General features: G+C 36.4%; 1 protein-coding gene across 2 annotated transcripts in view; it reads left to right on the forward strand.

Annotated features, from left to right (window-relative positions):
• Positions 1 to 352: 352 nt before the first annotated feature.
• The window catches only part of SH2D1B (SH2 domain containing 1B), a gene marked incomplete at its 5' end in the record, with an annotated part of 32,821 nt that continues 12,241 nt past the window's right edge, over positions 353 to 20,932 (forward strand). For both annotated transcript variants that reach the window (XM_081224209.1, XM_081224210.1), the window contains one exon: positions 353 to 501. In XM_081224209.1, the coding sequence (XP_081080335.1) occupies positions 353 to 501 (149 nt within the window). The remainder of the gene's footprint in view (positions 502 to 20,932) is intronic.

Genomic DNA, 20,932 nt, shown 5'->3' on the forward strand with positions numbered 1-20,932 from the left:
CCATGAGCCAGAGAAGGTAAAAACTGGTGATTTAGGGTGACAGACAAGGCTGCAACCCAGTTCTGGGGAGCTTGTCTTCGGCATTGAGTTGGAGCCAAGAATATCGTTGATTCCAGTGTGTACCCAAATGCATTTTAACCCACTTCTATGAGTCATACTTGGTCTATTTACAGGCTGAAAAGTCTTGGTCACTTCACTACCCCACCTCTCACATTTCCTGAATCTCATGACACTACCTCAATCCCACAAGTAACGTCAACCCACAAGCCAGAGAAGGAAGAGGTATTTCCACAGGCTCCATTAGGCCAACTGCTTCCTCTTCTCTCCTCAGAGTTGTCCCTGAACTTGGGCTATGAGAGGGCTCACCATGGATCTGCCTTATTACCACGGCCCTCTGTCCAAGCGAGACTGTGAGACCTTGCTGCTCAAGGAAAGGGTGGACGGCAACTTTCTGTTAAGAGACAGTGAATCTATGCCCGGAGTCCTGTGCCTCTGTGTCTCGTGAGTAGCCTCATCTTCCACACATTTGGAACCTTATGCTAAATGTAGGACTGATAACCAAGTAGAAAAGGAATTCTACTTCACTGACTTCGCAGCCCAAATGAGCAGAATGAGAAATAGTTAGACTGCCAGGAGGGGATGGAAGGAACGTGTCTGTCCAAGCTCCTTCACCTGCCCTTCTCTCCCTGGTGCAAATGCCATACAAGCAATGAGCAGACTCTGTGTAGCAGCAGAAATGGGGCTGGTGAGGAGAAGAGTGCAGGCAGCATGGGAGCGGAGCGGGGAGCCAGAGAAGATAGCCATGTGAGAAACGGCCTCTCCTATAGAGGTTGATTTATTTGGTATGGAAAAGACTAGGTGCCCTTTATAAAATTTTTATCTGAGAGGCCAACTTTTTACATGGATTCTGCTGGCTCCACTTGTGATTCTTAAAATACTAATAATATTTCGAATTTCGTTGGATTTGTAAAAGGCTTCAGCGTACATCATCTCCTTTCATCCTGCTTGTAATCTATCAAGAAAAGCCACCATTTTATAGATGAAGAAACAGAGACCTGGGATTTCTCAAACAACTTGGTTGTGTTACACTTCATCTGGTGGTTCCAAAGAGGCTGAGTTCAGTATGCAGGTCCAAGCCAGAGCATCAGAGCTACACTGCTGAAGGAACTTGTTTAGCCCAGTTTAGAAAGCAATCCTGAACAAATATCAGGGGAAATCTACTGTCTTTAAAGATTCTTGTCTTTGTGGATACCACTGAAATTTTTCTTTACCTGTTATAAAAATTAAAACCCAAGTATCTCCATGGATGCGCTTCAGGGCTTCTTAGAATTCGGGAGCTATAAGGACAAAAGAGATTGTCATTACTAACAGAATAGGCAGGGATATATTTCTTTCTCTATATGATACCGGGAATACAGATATAAGAAAGGCAGCCTTAAGGTGTTGGCAGTTTGAATTTTCAAGTCACAGATGATGTTGGGGGTATTTTCATATATTTTTAGGCATTGTTAATTCCTCTTTTGAGAATTGCATAATCATATCCTTTACCCAGTTTTAGCCTGAGTTGTTCGTCTTCTTACTGATTTTTTTCAATTTCTATGTATGAAGGTAAAACTTTTTTTTTCAAAAAAAAAGACAGACACAAGAAAACTACAGATCAATTTCAATTTCATTTACTATCCATTTCCAATAAACTACTAACAAAATGGAAGCCAGTAAAATATTAATGGAGAAAATACACTATGCTCAAGTATGGTCCAATCCAAGAAATCAAGGATGGTTCCCTGATAGGAAAATTATTAGTTTAATTACATATTAATAAGTCAGAGGTTACAAACTTCATAGCTGATTCAAATTTGCTTAAAAGGTATTAGATAAAATTCAGCATCAACCCCTCAATTAAACACACACTCATGTGTGCATATGCATGCACACACTTACATACTCTTAACCATGTAGAGCTAGAGAGATGCTTCCTTAAACAAAGGCCAGATGAAGCACTGGAAGAATTACCCACCAAATCATGAATGAGTCAAAGATGTTCATTATAAGCACTACTATGTAACATTTTCTGGGAGATGTTAGCAAGTGTAATTAGTCAAAGGAAATACATGTAAAAATTGAAAAGGAAGATGCAAAATTATTATTATTTGCAGTTGACATGACATTATACCTGTGAAATATAGATTTAACTAAAAAGAAAAACTACTAAAAACTAAGAAAATCCAATAAGGATATCTGCTTATATTATTGAAATCTAAAAAATCAATAGCTTTTTCATACAGAAACAATAACCGGTAAGTAAATATAATAATACATCTCATTTACATCAGCAAAAAATTGATAATACCCAGGAATAAATGTAATATGGAATGTACAAAATTAAATAGCTACTGGGGAGTTTACTAGAAGACTTCAGTGAAGGGAAGGATTCAGTTTGAAAGCATATCAGTTCACCATAATTAATCATAAATTCAGTATGTTTCCAGTGAAAAATCAACAGAATTTAAAATTTTTTCTTCAAAGATAGTAAAGTTTATCCAGGTGGGAAATGAAACACAAGGAACCTGACAGAGAGCCAGAAAATTTTTTATTAAAAAAGGGGGACTAGTACCAAATATTAAAATACATTATAAAACTACAGTAACTACTACAGTAACTAAAAGAGTTTGGTACTGAGAAATCAATGGAATTGAATATAGAATCTGGTAGAAATGAATCCAAATACATATGGAATTTAGCATATGTGTAAAATAGCATTTCAAATCAATGAGGAAAAGATGAGTGATAATTGTGTTGGGACACTTGGCTGTTCACTTAGAAAAAAATAAACCTGAATCCCTTTCTTACTTCTTGAAGTAAAATTAATTCAAATTGGTTCTAATACAGAACTTATTTTTCTAAAGGAAACTGTGTGTACTAGAAGAAAATGTGAACTATTAAAAGATATTCCTGGAATTGAGAAAGACTTCCTAACAAGATATAAAACACAGAAACCAAGAAAAGATTGTTAAATATGACCATTATAACAAAAAACTGTTGTTAAAAAAAACTTATTGACAAACCAACAGAAAAAATCAAAACTTCATTAACATATAATGAAGCTTTTAAAAAACAATAGAAAACTAGGTAAAATGCAAGAGGAGGAGATTCTCTGAAATGGAACGTGAAAAAGAAGGATAAGAAAAAAATGCTAGATCTCACTCATAACTTAAAAAACACAAATTAAAAGAATAACGTGGGCTTCCCTGGTGGCACAGTGGTTAGGAATCCGCCTGCCACGGCCGGGGTTCGAGCCCTGGTCTGGGAAGATCCCACATGCTGCGGAGCAACTAAGCCCATGCGCCTTAACTACTGAGCCTGTGCTCCTAGAGCCCACGAGCCACAACTACGGAGCCCAAGTGCCACAAATATTGAAGCCTGCACGCCTAGAGCCCGTGCTCCGCAACAAGAGAAGCCATGACAATGAGAAGCCTGCGCACAGTGATGAAAAGTAGACCCCGCTCATCACAACTAGAGAAAGCCTGCACACAGCAACGAAGACCTAACAGAGCCATAAATAAATAAATACATTTATTTATAAAAAAATAAAAAGAATAATGTGATACCATTTTTACCTCTTCAAGGGTTTAGAATTAAAACTATGAAACTACCCAGAGGAATTCAACTGCTGAGAAGCAGAAGTGCTTGCACATGCTAAATACAGCCTCTTTGGATAGAAATGTGGTCAAAACATAAAATGCACAGGTATAACCTTTGACCCCAAATTTCATTAATAAAAACGTATCTTATAGTTATTACTGCATAAGTATGTGCAAAATGACATTAACAAGATTTAGTAAATCCATATATGGTATGAAAAGAACTCCAAGATCTATTGTTGTGTGAAAAAGGCAAGATGCAATGTATGATCCCGTCTGCGTAAAAAAAAAAAAAAAAAAAAAGTATGCCTATATCCTTGTATATTCATAAACAATTTTTGAAAGTTATATAAGAAACTTATAATAGTGGTTACAGCTGGGGAATTTAGGAGGAATAAATAGGAAAAAAAAGGTTGTGGATTCACTCTTTTTATTTGATAACTTTTTCACACTTTAAATGCTTACGTGCATGTATTAGTTTGGTAATTTAAAAAAATGTTTATAAAAATGTAGTGAATCCCTACTATCTATTCAAACACTGTGCTAAGGCCTGGGGAGATTCTAAGGAGATTCCAATAGGGGACTTGCAATTTTTTTCAACATGTAAATAAATAAAATAAGGGTAAGACAATATTATACAAATTCAAGGACAGAGGAGATGAGAAGGAAAGTCTTCTTAGAGGAGGCGGTATTTGAGCTGGGATTTAAAAGAGTTGATAAGATTTGGTTTCACAGAAATGGGATGGAAGGCATTGTAGGTTGGGGAAAAGGAAGGAACTTAGGTCTAGAAATAGCATATTTTAAAACACATAACAATCATACAGGGTTCTGGAAAGGTAGTTTGGAAACCAACTTTTGGAAAAGTCAGTTTGGGGTAATATTATGGGGTCTTAAAAGAATGATTCTGTAGCTAATGGGGAAACATGGATGGTTTCTAAGCAGGGAAATGACAAGACTACTGCTGAGTTTTAGGAACTCCAGTCTAATAAGGAGAGTGTACTGAAACTGGCAGATGATGATGGCAATACAGATGGGAGATGGTGAGGAACTAGCTACGGTGGGGCAAGCAGTGGGAATGGAGATTAGAAGAAGTTGCAAGAGATGTGATAGAGACAGGAGAGACCTTGGTCAAGATTTCAGGGTAGGTAGTCAACACTGGGATTCTCTTTAAAAATTGACATTTATGCTCAACTGCTCTGTGATACATCATGCTAGCTTATATATTCATTCAAAGCAAAATTCATTGAGAAATGTAATACAAATAATAATAACTAATCAAATGGAGAGGCAGAAATAAATATTTGTTAAACACCTGCACTTGCTCAGGGCTCACCCTCTTCCCTGCCCACGTCACTAAAAAGCAAACAAAATTTCAGGCACCCTCAGGCTTAAGGCTCAGATCAAATGGTCCCCATCAAAACGGTCTTTTTCATAATTCTTGTGAAATTTTGTTATCACAAAAATCAGACAGACCATTCAGTTGTTATTGTTCAACAGTTATTTAAAGTTTCCCATGTCAAGCACTATGGTAGACACTCAGCTGATGCCTTCAACACAGCTCACAGTCTAGTGGGGAAAATAAAGAAGTAAAAGGACACTGTGACATGTGTGATAACTGATGACTGAGAGCAAGGAGTGATTCATTCATCAAGGAGTAGAGAGCCTACATGGGAGCTGGGACTTGGAGGATGACTAGAACCTTCATTCGTTCATTCAACAAGCACACACTAGCACCTATTATGTTCCAGGCATGTTCCTATGCACTGGTGAAACAGTGATAAACAGTACAGATACTAGTCCTGCCTCCATGAAATGACATTCCAGTGAGAGGAGACAATACAGTGAAAACAAAACAGAGGGGTATTACAGGGAGGGACAAAGAGTCTTCTTTAGGTTGGGTACAGGAAAGATTCCTCTGAGAAGGTCACATAAAGCAATTCATATTCCAGTATACAACCCTAAGTAAACAAAGCCAAAATTATCTACAACACAAGCGTTAGACTGTTTTTCTACATCTGTGCAGCAAGAGCCATTATGAAGGTGCTTTTTATGAGTCAAAAATTGTGCTAAGAATGTTACATCAATTATCTCATTTATCTTTTGCAAAGCCATCTTCCATAGGTGATATATCCCTATTTTGTGGGAAAAGAAATGGAGCTTCTTATTAACTAAAGTGTCCAAGGTCCAACTGTTAATATGTTGTTATGTTCCCTCTCTTATCAATGTCCCCAGTTCCACTGAAATGTGCTCAAGGTGGTCCCCTTGGAACTGTGTTATAACGTGCCCAAGCAGGGGACTTGAGGGCTTGGCAATAGATCCTAATATGTAGAATTTGCATCCTGCTTCCTAGAAATGAGCTACCCTCTCTTCTTTGCTGTGTTAGAATGGCAATATGCCAACTTTCATGCTTTCACAGATCTAAATGAAGATATTATGGAGAAGGTTAGAAATAAGGGAAGGAAGTCACAGAGGAGAGTTGGCCTAGCAGCATATACCACTGACCAGAAAGCTATGTATGTGGTAACCATGGACAGGAAATGTTACTTGATCTCACAGCCTGATAGAGCGTGAAAACACCAATGTGCAAAACACTGTCTGTGTAGGTGACATTGTGAGTGTTAGAAGTTGGAACTGGGTCTGGCTTTATAATCAGCAGAGTCAAAATAGAATAGATATTCGGAGATGCAACGAGTTCACCTGCAGTTATGAAGGCAAAGGAGGGACTTTCTGTAGTCATATATAGGAAGGCTGCAGATGAGAAGAACCCAAGCCCTGACTTAGGGCAGGTCCTCACTGAGGAGGAAACAACAGAAAGAGTGAATGAGAGAGAACCAAAGAGTCATTTCCAGCTCTCAGATTCTGAGATCTTTGGAAAGACTTGAGTTCAGAAAGAAAAAAAAAAATTCAAACTTTTTTGTATTTTTAGAAAAATCAAATGTTGAGAAAGGTATAAAACAGAGAGCAGAAATTATCTCAGTCTCACCACTCAGAAATCGCCTTTTCTAATCTCTCCAGACTGTTCTCTATTCGTATGCATATATAAGCAAATATTATATATGTACATAAATGGTTCATTTTATATATGATCATCTGCAACCCTTTCTTTCAGTGTATAATGGGTATCTTTCTACTTCAAAGAAAGCCAATACACATCATCCTTTCATGGTTGTTTACTATTTTATTGATTGCATATATCATAATTTATACATAATGATACATTTAAGTTATTTCCAATTTGGTCCAATGGACCCAATGTAATTTGAGAAGATTAACATTTTTGTGTTTACATCTTTGAGAGTTTGCCCAACTCTCTCCTCAGGATAATATCCTAAACATTTTAACATTTTTACACACATTGACAAATTAGTACAACAAAAGATTATATGGATGCACACTCCAATCAAGACCAGTGAGAAAGCCAGAAGTTAAAAGTCTTAAAATATTCTGTATTGACTTGTAACTGTTTTTTTCATCATCTTAGCAGTATATTTCAAAGAACAGAAGTTCTTGATTTTGATGAAGTCAAATTTATCATGTTTTTCTTTCATGAATTGTGATTTCAGCATTGTATATAATAAACCCTTGCTTAATGCAATTCACAAAGGTTTTCTCCTTGTTTTCTTCTAGAGTGGTATACTTTTAACTTTCACATTTAGTGTAGCCTATTCTGATTTAATTTTTGCACTCTGGGGTAAGGTTGGGGTTGGTGTTTTATTAAATATCGTCACCTATTTGTTCCAGCTCATTGTGGAACAGACTATCCTTTATCCCAATAAATTGTTTTGGTGCCTTTGTAAAAAACAAAAACAAAAACTATTGACTATATAAGTTTGGATCTATTTCTAAGCTCTCACCATGGATCTTTTTTTTTTGTCTTTATGCAAATTCTGTATTGTGTTGATTACTATCACTTTATAATAAATCTTGAAATAAGATGGTTTAAATCACCCAACTTTTTCAGGGTTATTTTGGCTATGATAGGCCCTTTGCATTTCCATACATATTTTAGATTCAGCTTTTCAACTACCTGCCGCCCCCACCAACACACACACAGACTGATGACATTTAGATTGAGATTGCATGAATCTAGAGATCAATTTGGGGAGAACTAACATGGTAATATTAATTCTTCTGATCCATGAACATAGTTTAATCTCTTTATTCATTCATATCTTTTAAAATTTCTCTCAGAAATGTTTTGTAACAGGTCTTGTACATCTTTTGTCAAATTTATCCCGAAGATTTCATACACTTGATGCTATTTTAAATGATATCAGATTTTAGTGATTTAAAATTTTAAATTATTTTATTTTCACTTTCCACTTGTTCAATGCAAGTGAATGGAAACACAGTTGATTTTCATATACTGAACTTGTATCCTGCAACCTTGCTAAACTCACTTATTGGCCCATTGGCTTTTTTGTAGAATCTCTGTATGATTTTCTACATGCCATCTGCAATTAAAGGTGATTTTATTTCTTCCATGCCAATTTTTCTGTTCCATTTTTTTCTTGCCTTATTGCACTAGCTAAGACTTCCAAAACAATGTAGAATAGAAGTGATGAGTGCAAAAATCCTTGTCATTTTCTGATCTTGGGGTAAAAGTATTCACTCTTTTCCCACTAACTACATCTTTAGCCCTCCTGTTCCTAGTAGGGCTGAGAGTTTTTTTCTGCATCAACTGAAATGGTAGTATGAATTTTTGTTTCTTGTCTGTTAATCAACAGATTAAATTTTCTAGATTCCACATGTAAGTGATACCATGCAGCATTTATCTTTCTCTGTCTAGCATGGTTGAATAATATTCTATTGTTTATATATACCGCATCTTCTTTATCCATTCCTCAGTTGATGGACACTTGGGTTGTTTCCTTATCTTGGCTTTTGTGAATAATGTTGCAATGAACATGGAGTACAGATATCTCTTTGATATCTTGTTTTCATTCCCTTTGACTGTATACTCAGAAGTGGGACTACTGGATCATAATTTTTACTTTTTTGAGGAACCTCCATACTGTTTTCCATAGTGGTTGCACCAATTTACATTCCCATGAACAGTGCACAAGTGTTCCCTTCTCTCCACATCCTCACCTATACTTGATATCTCTTGTCTTTTTGATGATAGCCATTCTAACACATGTGAGGTGACATCTCATTGTGATTCTGATTTCAATTTCCCTGATGATTAGAGATATTGAGTTCCTTTTAAAGTACCTGTTGGCCATTTGTATATCTTTTTGGGAAAAACATGTATGCTTTATGTATTTTGAAACAAACATTTAGGTGCATAAACATTTAGAATTGTTATATCCTCTCGATTAATTGACCCCTTTATCTTTTTGAAAACCCCACTTCTTTATTCCTGGTTATAGTCATTGCTCTGAGCTGACATTGCTAGCTTTCTTTCTATTAGTGTTAATAGTATATACTTTCCCCATCAATTGACTTTTAATCTAGTTGTGTTTTCATTTTTATATCAGATCTCTTGTAAGAATCATACCGCTGAGTCTTGCTTTTTTATCCAATCTGACAATAACTTCCCTTTAATAGGGATGATTAGGCCATTTGTATTTAATGTGATCATTAATATGACTGTGTTTAAATCTACTATCTTGGTATTTATTTTCTATTTGTCCCATCTGTTCTTCTTTTCCCCTTTCTGCCTACTTTGGAATTGATTGAATATTTAAATTATTTCCAAATTATCTCTTTTGCAGGCTTGCTACCTATAATTCTTTGCTTTTTGGTAGTTTATTAGGTATTTATAGTATTCATGTTTAACTTATTACAACCTATATTTGAGTAATATTATACCACTTCACTTATAATACAAGAACCTTACAATAATATCCTTTCATTTCTCCCACACTCTAATTAAGCTTTTGTGCTCTTATTGTCATCCATTTTATTTCTATATATTTTATTACCCCTAGAGTAGATTGTTATTACTTTTACTTTTAGCAATCAATTATCTTTTAAAGTGATTTTAAATATAAGAAAAATAATTTTTTCTTTACCCACATAATTACTATTTCTGGTACTCTTCTTTCCTTTGTATGTACCAGGGTTTCTCAACCTTGGCGTTATTGAAATTTGGGGCCAGCTAATTCTTTGTTGAGGGGAATGCCCTGTGAAATTTGTGATGACTAAAAATATCTCAAGACATTGCCAAAAGTCACTCCTAGTTGAGAAATATTAGTATTGTTTCAGATTTTCACCTGGTACCATTTTCTGTCTGTCTAAAGGGCTTCCTATAACATTTCCTGTAGTGTATATATACTGGTGTAAATTATTTCAGCTTTTGTGTATTTGAAAATGTCTTCTTTTCACCTGCAGTTTTTGATTTTCCCTAGATATAGATTTCTAGGCTAATTTTTTCTTTCAATATGCTTAAGATTTTGTTCCACTGTCTCCTGACTTGCAGCATTTCTGATAAGAAGTTTGCTGTCCTTATATTTGTTCTTCTGTAGGTATGTATTTTTTTTCTTCAGTTGCTTTTGAGATTTTCTCTTTATCATTGGTTTTAGGCAATTTGATTGTGATGTACCTTTGTGTAATTTTCTTTGTGTTTCTTGAGTTTGGGGTGCATTTAATTTTTTGTACATGTGGGTTTATAATTTTCATCAAACTTAGAAAATTTTTGTCTGTTGTTTCTTTAAATAGTTTTGTTCCCACTCAGGGAATTTAATTACAGGTATATTAGGTTACCCAAAGTTGTTCCACATTTCACAGCTTCTCTGTTTATTTTTTTCAGTCTTTTTTTTCTCTCTGATTTTCATTTTGGATAGTTTCTATTGCTTTGTCTTCAAGTTCACTAATTTCTGTCTTCTGCAATGTGAAATTTGCTGCTACTCCCATCCAGTGAATTCTTCATTTTATACAATGTAGTTTTTATCTCTAGAAGTTTAATTTGGGTGTTTCTTTAATATCATCCATATTTCTACTTAGCAAGCTCTCTTTCCTCTAGATTCTTGAACATCTGAGATAATAACAACAACTGTATTAATGGCCTTGTCTACCAAGGTAGAGCCTTATGTCTCCCTAAGCTGATGAAATAGAGCTAGGAGTCCAGGAAGGCCAAGGTGCCTAGAGTTTATGGGGGTGAGAACACAGAAGAAAAGATACACTAAGAAAGAGCTCCTGGGATCTGCAGAGGGGTTCCTTGAATCTTCAGCTTAGTGTTGAATGGCTCATGTGCGTGAGGTAAATAACCAGGCTGGGTAAAAAAAAAATCACCCTAAAAGCCAAGGGAACAATCTCTGGAGCTCACGCTGGTCTGGAAATAGTTTGTATTCTCACCAGAGTAGAAAATTTTATAATTCATGGACCTCAGTTAGAATAATCAGAAGCATATTGACTCAGTAGTGGGATAGAATTAGCTCTGTAATAAAGGCTGCTCTTGTCTCACCTAAAAAAGATTTAAAACAAGTCTCCAAAAGATTGAACTATTTCCAAGTAGCTTAACTGTACCCTAGAAAAAAGTTCAAGAATCTTTATAGGAAAATGAGAATATCCAGCACCATAAAGATAAAATTTGCTACTTCTGGCATTGAATCAAAATTTACCAGGTATGAGGACTTTCCTCATGGTCCAGTGGTTAAGACTCCATGCTCCAAATGCAGGGGGCAAGGGTTAGATCCCTGGTTGGGGAACTAAGATCCCACATGTTGCATGGTGCGGCCTAAAAACAACAAAAACAAACAAAACCAAAATTTACCAAGTATGAATAGAGGCAGGAAATACAATCCATAATGAAGAGAAACGTTAATCAATAGAAACAGACCCAGAAATGAACCAACATTAAATTTTATAGGATATTAATATAATCAATGTCCTTCTGTGTTATATTATGCCACAGAAAGAGAACTGACACATCTGTGTGATAAGGCCATGGCTGTGTACTCTTATTCTTATCAAATGAAGGCAAATGGTTCTGACTATCTTGCTATTAGGAATTTTAGCTAGCTAGCTAGATAAATTGCTTTTGTTTGATCTACAGCAAACATTTTCCTAGATCTAGATGCCAGATCTGTGATTATTTTATCCACAAAAATATGCACATCTGGAACTGCAGTTGAAAATACAATAAACTTTGATTAAGGTTGTAATAATCCAGAGTCATTCTTCAAGATATATCTGGTGTTTTCACTGGCCAGTAGGTCAGTTAAATGAGAATGTGGTAGGAATCAACACACCGCACATTTCATGACTTGATGGTGCCCTTAGTATAGAAATCTCTTCCAGGGATGTGATATTGCTTTAGTTTACTGTCTTGGCAGATGAAACCAGTTATAGGAACTTCTGCTTTGTCCTTTCCACTACAATAGTCTTCATTCTATGATTCAAAGAACCAATGAAAAGATTTTGACAATTCCTAAGCGTGTAAGTGCATTCTGAAACTGGGGAAATAACCATAGGATGGTCCCACGGTCCCATTGGATCCACTTGAAGTAGACTCGGGCCAAGATTTCTTCTATCACCTGACTCCCATGAGTTCTACTTCTGACTACTGGATCATGGGAACATTTGAGTCTCCAAAAATTAGTGTCAGTTCAGAGCCAGTATCAAATAACCCTAAAAATTATTGGGTATTTTTCCTTTTCCCAGTACACAGTGTCCCTAGTAAATGTTGTACATTCTTCTGGAAAAGGCTTGGGGAAGTGTGGTCACATTCCTTCCTTAAAGGAATCCAGAAACCCAACACCCCTCTCAGTAAAAGGGATCTGAGTCTGTCAACTAGATTAAATCTGTAAATTGGGTAAGACATCCAAGAATCCCTACTCTGTGACTCAAGTCAGTGTTGTGACACAAGACCTAGAAGTTCTCTGCTTACTTTATATCCAACAGAACTTTAGGCTGCCCATCATTCTATGTTTTGGAATCCAGTGAATCAATTAAACATCACCACAGATCCCTGTACAGCAAATTTCTCTTACACTGTTACATCCCTCTGGCTTATGATAATTGTGCCGTCTTTGTCTCTCATTGAGTGCTAACACCTAACCTCTACTATTCCTCGATCCCATTATTTCCACTAAAATCAGGGCACCCAACAATTTCAGGATTTCCCACTGTCAACTCCAGCTTACAGCACAGAGATACAGTTTTCAAAGATGCTGGTTCTCTCCTCACAATTTATTTTTTAGTTCATCATGAAGGTGCTGACCTTCAGACACCTGAAGAGGGGTGAGGAATAACTAGACAGTTTGCATTAATAGATTTATTATAATATTCCCATCTTCCTGAGTCTTCAGATTCCTTTCTCTATAGAATTCCAGGGAAGTTTTGGCATTTTGATCTCTATTGAATGTGAGCCATCATTAAATCCATGCTTCAATTAACCAGTCAAGCAGAATGTTTATGTCACTCCCCAGTGCATGAGCTAGCACATTAATTCCAAATCCTGGGTGAGTGTGCCTTTATTTATGAATTCAGCCAACAAATCTTCTATTTTATCCTTCTTGGTTTAACATCCTAATATCCATTTCTGTGTATACTCTTTATATATGTGTCTCCCACTGACTGAACTCAATCAGAGGCCTGAGAGCAAGGGAGCCCATAGAGGTCAGAGCACAGAGCAGAGTGGGGAAAGTTAGAAAGAGGATCTGGAGATACAGAAAATATCTGGCACATGTATATACTGGTACAGTAATTCCCCTACATAAGAACCTTCAAGTTGTGAACTTTCAAAGATGCAAACGTGCGTTGGCATGTCCAATCATGTAAGTTAGTTCACATGTCTGGCGTACCTTGCCATGTGCGTGCATCCTCTACAAGTGGTTGTGCTTTTGTGTACTTTACTGTACAGTACTGTATAGAGTACAGTAGTACAATATCTTTATTTCAAGCCCAGGATGTCTGGTAGCAAGCGTAAAAGCAGCAGTGATGTAGGTGGTACTGCTAAGAAGAGATTCACGACACAGAAAATGGCAAGGGGATTTTCTTTATTTGAGGAGGCACTGTTAGTTTTTGAGGCATAGGACCTGAATGTAGAATGGTACACGAAGGTTGCAGCAGCCATTCAGAGTGCAATCCAGTGCCACCGTGTCGTCTATGGTGAGAAAAAAGGAGCTACCCAGACATCACTGGATCGTTTTTTTCAAGAGGGTAGATAGAATTGAATCCAGCAAGGAACCAGAACCTGTGCCATCAACGTCAGGCATGAGTGAAACTGCAGCTTGCCTTCCGTCTCCTATTGCTGACGATCCTTCAGCTCTACCATCTCCCACCCCCTCTCCCTCCTCCAGTCAGTAACTCTTCTTGCCTATTCCCTCGATGCCAGCCCCTGGAAGCCAGCAATTGTACTGTACTACTATACTTTTCAAGGTACTGTACTGTAAGATTAAAAAGTTTTGTTTGTTTGCTTGTTATGTATTATTTGTGTGAAAAGTATTATAAACGTATTACAGTACGGTACTGTATAGCCGATTGTGTTAGTTGGGTACCTAGGCTAACTTTGTTGGACTTACGAACAAATCGGACTTACAAACAAATTGGACTTATGAACGTGCTCTCAGTACAGAACTTGTTCGTATGTAGGAGACACTGTTCTGGACACGTTAGATTTGAAATATCTAACATCCAAGAGGAGATGTTAAGTAGTTAATGTTAGGTAGAAAAAAATGAGTCTGGAGTTCAGCGGCAGGTTGGAGGTAGAAATACAAATTAAAATATAATTTGATAAGTGTTCATATTTTCACAGTAGTCAGTCTTTCCATTCAAAAACATTCCACCTCCTTTTATTTTGTTCATTTATGTCTCTTGGTAAGATTTTTCATACACACTTGGCACATTTCTTATTAAGATAATTCAATGCAACTCAGCAGTTATTGAGAATGTATTATAAGATTGGCAATGGTGCTAGAGTGAACAAAGCAGACATGATTCTGGCCCGAGTATGAAATACAGATGAGGAAATGGATAATTAAAATTCGGTATTATAAGTATTATTTATTTATTTATTTATTTTTGCGGTACGCGGGCCTTTCGCTGTTGTGGCCTCTCCCATTGCGGAGCACAGGCTCCGGACGTGCAGGCTTAGCGGCCATGGCTCACGGGCCTAGCTGCTCCGCGGCATGTGGGATCCTCCCGGACCGGGGCACGAACCCGTGTCCCCTGCATCGGCAGGCGGACTCTCAACCACTGCGCCACCAGGGAAGCCCGATAAATATGTTTTGATAGTAATGGACTACTTTTTCCAAAGGTTTCCCTCCTTTCCCCCGATGGAATGCCTCACCCCAGGGTGCCTTACCTGAAGCACTAGGTGCCTTGAATCAATTCAGCTGTCTTTCTCTGCCAAGTCTTCGAGCAAAGCTTGGGTGGCAGAGGTGGCATGTGGCTGGTTATCGTGGTATGTAGTATGTAGATAGTGAGGTTCTTGTGATATTATCACTTGAGACCTGTTAAGACAGGAATACATACACCGACTAAACCCCATCTACCCATCATTCCTCTTCTCTCCCCATGAGAATCAGCCTGAAGTCACCCCATCCCCCATTCCATACTCTTAAAAGCACAGGGAGAAAATCAGGTATACAAATTTTAAGACTATATTCATTTTAGGTCTGTTTTTTGAAAAATCTAAAATTTTTCTTGAATATTGAAAAAAGTAAAACCACTCTAAAAGAGAATTATTAGAGAATTAAAACATAACCTTTACCACAAAATAGTGTACTTCAAAAGAAGTGAGGTTGTTGGCAAAAATAATAAATACTTAGTGGTGGGCACTTTTTATCTGTTTAATTGTTTTGCTTTTGTGTTTGGATAAAGGCTGTTTCAGAGCAGTCAGTAAGCATCTGGAATCTAGAAAGTTAACCACTGTGACTACTAAAGGCTTAAATAACAAACTCTGTAGCTTGTTTTCAGTAAAGAGATATCAGCTCCCACAAAGAGCCAAAATGTTCATAATAGATTTTTTTCAAAGTTGCAGAACAAGAGATGTTTGTTGAAGATCAACAAATCATAGGAAAAGATTTACTTAGCCTATTCTAACATCTTTAGCATTTCCCAACTAGTGTAAACAGATAGAACTTTTCCAACAGATGGAAAAATTTGCACCAAAACCCCTCAGAACTCAATGATGACACCACTGATACCCCTCCCTCCCTGCCTTCCTCCCTCTCCCTCCCTCCCTTGTTCTTTTATCTTTAATCTCAAAATTGCACTAAAAAAGCTATTTTACTTTAAACTTTCTTTATTAATTATAATTTAGTAAGTTTTATAGAGTATGTGTTATTTTTGAATATTGTATTTTAAGTTAATCTAATAATAGTTCATATTAGAAAATACGTATTTTCCATTAATTTACACTTTTATTTGTACTTTATAATATGCTTATTTTAAAAGTATATTTAAATGTAATAAATACATAGTTTCACTGATCTTTGTTTTGTAATAAGTAATAAAATATTGGCATTGTCAGTTTTGTTTCAATAGTGCCAATCCGAAAGAGTAGACACTTGGGCTCATGGATTATACACATTTCAACTTTACTAAATTTTGCCAAATTGTTCTCCAAGATATTCGTATCTAATTACACCCCAATTAGTAGTATATAAAACTTTGTATAGCTCCAAATCACAGCCAGTATTTTGAATTAGTTAACTCTTACATCATTGTCAATCTGGTATGAAATTATATCTAATGTGGTTTCATTTCTATTTCCCTGATTGTTAGTGAAGTGAAGCACCTTTTCCTATGTTTACTGGCCATTGTACTTGTCTTTTTCTTATTGTACATTAATGTTCCCATTTTATCAATATATTAGGGTTGCAATTATCTTCTCCCAATTTGCGGACTTCTTCACTTTGTTAATAGTATATTTTGATAAATAGAAGTTTTAATTTTAATATAGTGAGTTTATTAATCTTATCTTTTAGCTTGTACTTTTTGTGATTTAAGAACTCCTTCCTTAACTCAAGGTCATTAAGTCAGTCACTTACATATCTCCCAAGCTTAGTGTTTTATTTTTTCATAATTGGATCTTCAATTAGAGTGTGAAGCAGGAATCCAATTTTATTTGTTTACACATGAAAACATTACCATTAGCATTTAAAAAACAGCCTATCCCTTTCTCATTCATCTGCTATGCCAGCTCTGTCCTATATCAAGTTTTTATACATATATAGGTCTGTTTCTGGGCTATTTTAGTCCATTAATGTCTTCTTGACTCCAGAGCCAGTTCCTCACTATCTTTTTTTTTAATACATATTCATTGGAGTATAATTGCTTCACAATGCTGTGTTAGTTTCTGTTGTACAACAAAGTGAATCAGTCATATGCATACATATATCCCCATACCCCTCCCTCTTGAGCATCCCTCCCACCCTCCCTATCCCACCCCTCTAGGTGGTCGCAAAGCACTGAACTGATCTCCCTGTGGGATACATCTGCGTCCCACTAGCTATCTATTTTACATTTGGTAATATATATATGTAAATGCTACTCTCTCACTTCGTTCCAGCTTACCTTTCCCCTTCTCCATGTCCTCAAGTCCATTCTCTACGTAAGTGTCTTTATTCCTGTCCTGCCCCTATGTTTGTCAGAACCATCTTTTTTTTTTTTTTAGATTCCATATATATGTATTAGCATACGGTATTTGTTTTTCTCTTTCTGACTTACTTCACTCTGTATGACAGAATCTAGGTCCATCCACTTCACTACAAAAAACTCAATTTCGTTTCTTTTTATTGTGGAGTAATATTCCATTGTATATATGTGCCACAACTTCTTTATCCATTCATCTGTTGATGGACCCTTAGGTTGCTTCTATGTCCTGGCTATTGTAGATAGTGCTGCAGTGAACATTTTGGTACATGACTCTTTTTGAATTATGGTTTTCTCAGGGTATATGCCCAGTAGTGGGATTGCTGGGTCATATGGTAGTTCTATTTTTAGCTTTTTAAGGAATCTCCATACTGTTCTCCAGAGTGGCTATATCAATTTACATTCCCATCAATAGTGTAAGAAGTTTCCCTTTTCTCCACACCCTCTCCAGCATTTATTGTTTCTAGATTTTTTGATGATGGCCATTCTGACCTGTGTGAGGTGATACCTCATTAGTTTTGATTTGCATTTCTCTAAAGATTAGTGATGTTGAGCATCCTTTCATGTGTTTGTTGGCAATCTGTATATCTTCTTTGGAGAAATGTCTATTTAGGTCTTCTGCCCATTTTTGGATTGGGTTGTTTGTTTTTTTGATATTGAGCTGCATGAGCTGCTTGTATATTTTGGAGATTAATCCTTTGTCAGTTGCTTCATTTGAAAATATTTTCTCCCATTCTGAGGGATGTCTTTTCATCTTGTTAATGGTTTCCTTTGCTGTGCAAAAGCTTTTAAGTTTCATTAGGTCACATTTGTTAGTTTCTGTTTTTATTTCCATTTCTCTAGGAGGTGGGTCAAAAAGAATCTTGCTGTGATTTATGTCATAGAGTGTTCTGCCTATGTTTTCCTCTAAGAGTTTTATAGTGTCTGGCCTTACATTTAGGTCTTTAATCCATTTGGAGTCTATTTTTTTTTTCTTTTTATTCTTTTTTTTTTTTTTTTTTTGCAGTACCCGGGCCTCTCACTGTTGTGGCCTCTCCCATTGTGGAGCACAGGCTCCGGACGTGCAGGCTCAGCGGCCATGGCTCATGGGCTCAGCCACTCCACAGAATGGGGGATCCTCCTGGATTGGGGCACGAACCCGTGTCCCCTGCATCGGCAGGCAGACTCTCAACCACTGTGCCACCAGGGAAGCCCTGGAGTCTATTTTTGTATACGATGTTAGGGAATGTTCTAATTTCATTCTTTTACCTGTAGCTGCCCAGTTTTCCCAGCACAAATTATTGAAGAGGCTGTCTTTTCTCCACTGTATATTCTTGCCTCCTTTATCAAAGAAAAAGTGACCATATATGTGTGGTTTTATCTCTGGGCTTTCCAGCCTGTTCCATTGATCTATATTTCTATTTTTGTGCCAGTACCATACTATCTTGAATACTATGGCTTTGTAGTATAGTCTGAAGTCAGGGAGTCTGATTCCTCCAGCTCCATTTGTCTTTCTCAAGATTGCTTTCACTATTCAGGGTCTTTTGTGTTTCCATACAACTTGTGAAATTTTTTGTTCTAGTTCTGTGAAAAATGTCATTGGTAGTTTGATAGGGATTGCATCGAATCTGTAGATTGCTTTGGGTAGTATCATCATTTTCACAATGTTGATTCTTCCAATCCAAGAACATGGTATATCTCTCCATTTGTATCATCTCTAATTTCTTTCATCAGTGTCTTATAGTTTTCTGCATACAGGTCTTTTGTCTCCTTAGGTAGGTTTATTCCTAGGTATTTTATTTTTTTTGTTGCAATAGTAAATGGGATTGCTTCCTTAATTTCTCTTTCTGATTTTTCATTGTTAATGTATAGGAATGCAAGTGATTTCTGTGCATTAATTTTGTATCCTGCTACTTTACCAAATTCATTGATTAACTCTAGTAGTTTTCTGGTAGCATCTTTAGGATTCTCTATGTATAGTATCATGTCATCTGCAAACAGTGACAGTTTTACTTCTTCTTTTCCAATTCGGATTCGTTTTATTTCTTTTTCTTCTCTGATTGCTGTAGCTAAAACTTCCAAAACTATGTTGAATAACAGCAGTGAGAGTGAGCAACCTTGTCTTGTTCCTGATCTTAGTGGAAATGGTTTCAGTTTTTCACCATTGAGAACAATGTTGGCTGTGAGTTTGTCATATATGGCCTTTATGATGTTGAGGTAGGTTCCCTCTATGCCCATTTTCTGGAGAGTGTTTATTATAAATTGGTGTTGAAATTTGTCAAGAGCTTTTTCTGCATCTATTGAGATGATCATATGCTTTTTATCCTTCAATTTGTTTATATGGTGTATCATATTGATTGATTTGCATATATTGAAGAATCCTTGCATCCCTGGGATAAATCCCACTTGATCATGGTGTATGATCCCTTTAATGTGCTGTTGGCTTCTGTTTGCTATTATTTGGTTGAGGATTTTTGCATCTATGTTCATCAGTGTTGATAGTTTTCTTTTTTTGGTGACACCTTTGTCTGGTTTTGGTATCAGGGTGATGGTGGCCTCATAGAATGAGTTTGGGAGTGTTCCTCCCTCTGCTACAAATTGGAAGAGTTTGAGAAGGATAGGTGTTAGCTCTTCTCTAAATGTTTGAAAGAATTTACCTCTGAAGTTATCTGGTCCTGGGCTTTTGTTTGTTTGAAGATTTTTAATCACAGTTTCAAGTTCAGTGCTTGTGATTGGTCTGTTTATATTTTCTATTTCTTCCATGTTCAGTCTCAGAACATTGTGCTTTTCTAAGAATTTGTCCATTTCTTCCAGGTTGTCCATTTTATTGGCATATAGTTGCTTGTAGTAATCTCTCATGATCCTTTGTATTTCTGCAGTGTCAGTTGTTACTTCTTTTTCATTTATAATTCTGTTGATGAGTCTTCTCCCTTTTTTTCTTGATGAGTCTGACTAATGGGTTATCAATTTTGTTTATCTTCTCAAAGAACCAGCTTTTAGTTTTATTGATCTTTGCTATTGTGCCCTTCATTCCTTTTTCATTTATTTCTGATCTGATCTTTATGATTTCTTTCCTTCTGCTAACTTTGGGTTTTTTTTTTTTTTGTTCTTCTTTCTCTAATTGCTTTAGGTGTAAGGTTATGTTGTTTATTTGAGATTTTTCTTGTTTCTTAAAGTAGGATTGTATTGCTATAAACTTCCCTCTTAGAACTGCTTTTACTACATCCCATAGGCTTTGGGTCATCGTGTTTCCATTGTCATTTGTTTCCAGGTGTTTTTTTATTTTCTCTTTGATTTCTTCAGTGATCTTTTGATAAAAATATGCTCTTATTTAGTAGTGTACTGTTTAGCGTCCATATGTTTGTATTTTTTTACAGTTTTTTTCCTGTAATTGATATCTAGTCTCATAGCATTGTGGTTGGAAAAGATACTTGATACGATTTCAATTTTCTTAAATTTACCAAGGCTTGATTTGTGACCCAAGATATGATCTATCCTGGAGAATGTTCCATGAGCACTTGAGAAGAAAGTGTATTCTGTTGTTTTGGATGGAATGTCCTATAAATATCAATTAAGTATATCTTTTTCAATGTGTCATTTAAAGCTTGTGTTTCCTTATTTATTTTCATTTTGGATGATCTGTCCATTGGTGAAAGTGGGGTGTTAAAGTCCCCCACTAACTGTATTACTGTTGATTTTCCCCTTTTTTTGGCTGTTAGCATTTGCCTTTTGTACTGAGGCACCCCTATGTTGGGTGCATAAATATT

The sequence above is a fragment of the Mesoplodon bidens genome (assembly GCF_964165515.1).
Source record: "Mesoplodon bidens genome assembly, chromosome: 2".
In the NCBI taxonomy this organism is placed as follows: domain Eukaryota; kingdom Metazoa; phylum Chordata; class Mammalia; order Artiodactyla; family Ziphiidae; genus Mesoplodon; species Mesoplodon bidens.